The following is a 779-nucleotide window of genomic DNA, read 5'->3' on the forward strand; positions in this document are numbered from 1 at the left end:
AGCTGGAGAGACCTGGCAGGCTGACCACTGACCTGTGTCCAAGAAGCGCCCTGCTGTGGAAGCCCAACCCCACTCCTGGGGACTCTCAATGGAGCTCCAGGGAGGGAGAGACACAGGGCGCCCCCCCGGGGTGGAGACCACCACGGCTGAAGCAGAGGCCACCTGCTGGCCAACCCCTGACACCTGTCCTCTGTGAGCAGGTGGGCCTGTGGGGGGCGGCTGAGGGGCGTGGGGGTCTGCCCGAGTCGGGGTGCTGGAGGGCCAGCTGTGCCGTGTGCCCCCAAGTCCTCATCACCCACAGGAGCCGTGTCCTCTGAGGATCAGGCCACATGGTGCTCATGAAACCAGTCATCCTTCTGGAAGTTTCCGCAGTCTGGCTCCCTGGCCTCTGGCTGCTCAGCGTCCCAACCCCTCAGTCAGGTACCCGGCACTCACAGGGTCTCCAGCTTCTCCTTTCTCTCCCGGGAGCCCCGGCTTCCCTCTTTCTCCCTAGAACAGAGAGCAGATCATGGTCAGAGGACAGATTCCATTTATTTCTAAAAAGCTGGCGAAAGGAAGACCCTACTTGCTAACAAAAAAAAGTCTATGAAGCTATTCCATCCCATCTCCAACATCTACGTGGTTTCCAGGCACCTTTCCTGTGGTCCAGGGTGTGAGGCCAGGCCCAGGGTCTCTGCCACACACTCCGCCAAGCCCTGGGGCTGCCCGGGGCCAGCAAAAATAACCCTGACTCTTTTCTGTCTGCCTGTTCTTGCTGCCGTGCTGGGTGGGAGGGCAGG

At 60.8% G+C, this 779-nt stretch overlaps 1 protein-coding gene across 1 annotated transcript in view; it reads right to left on the minus strand.

The window, feature by feature from the left end:
* Positions 1–779, minus strand: part of COL6A1 (collagen, type VI, alpha 1) — a 28,660-nt gene that overhangs the window by 13,661 nt on the left and 14,220 nt on the right. The window contains exon 11 of the mRNA XM_010834989.1: positions 436–489. Coding sequence (XP_010833291.1) covers positions 436–489 — 54 coding nt within the window. The remainder of the gene's footprint in view (positions 1–435; positions 490–779) is intronic.

This window comes from Bison bison, unplaced genomic scaffold (assembly GCF_000754665.1).
Source record: "Bison bison bison isolate TAMUID 2011002044 unplaced genomic scaffold, Bison_UMD1.0 scf7180017864037, whole genome shotgun sequence".
Classification (NCBI taxonomy): Eukaryota; Metazoa; Chordata; class Mammalia; order Artiodactyla; family Bovidae; genus Bison; species Bison bison.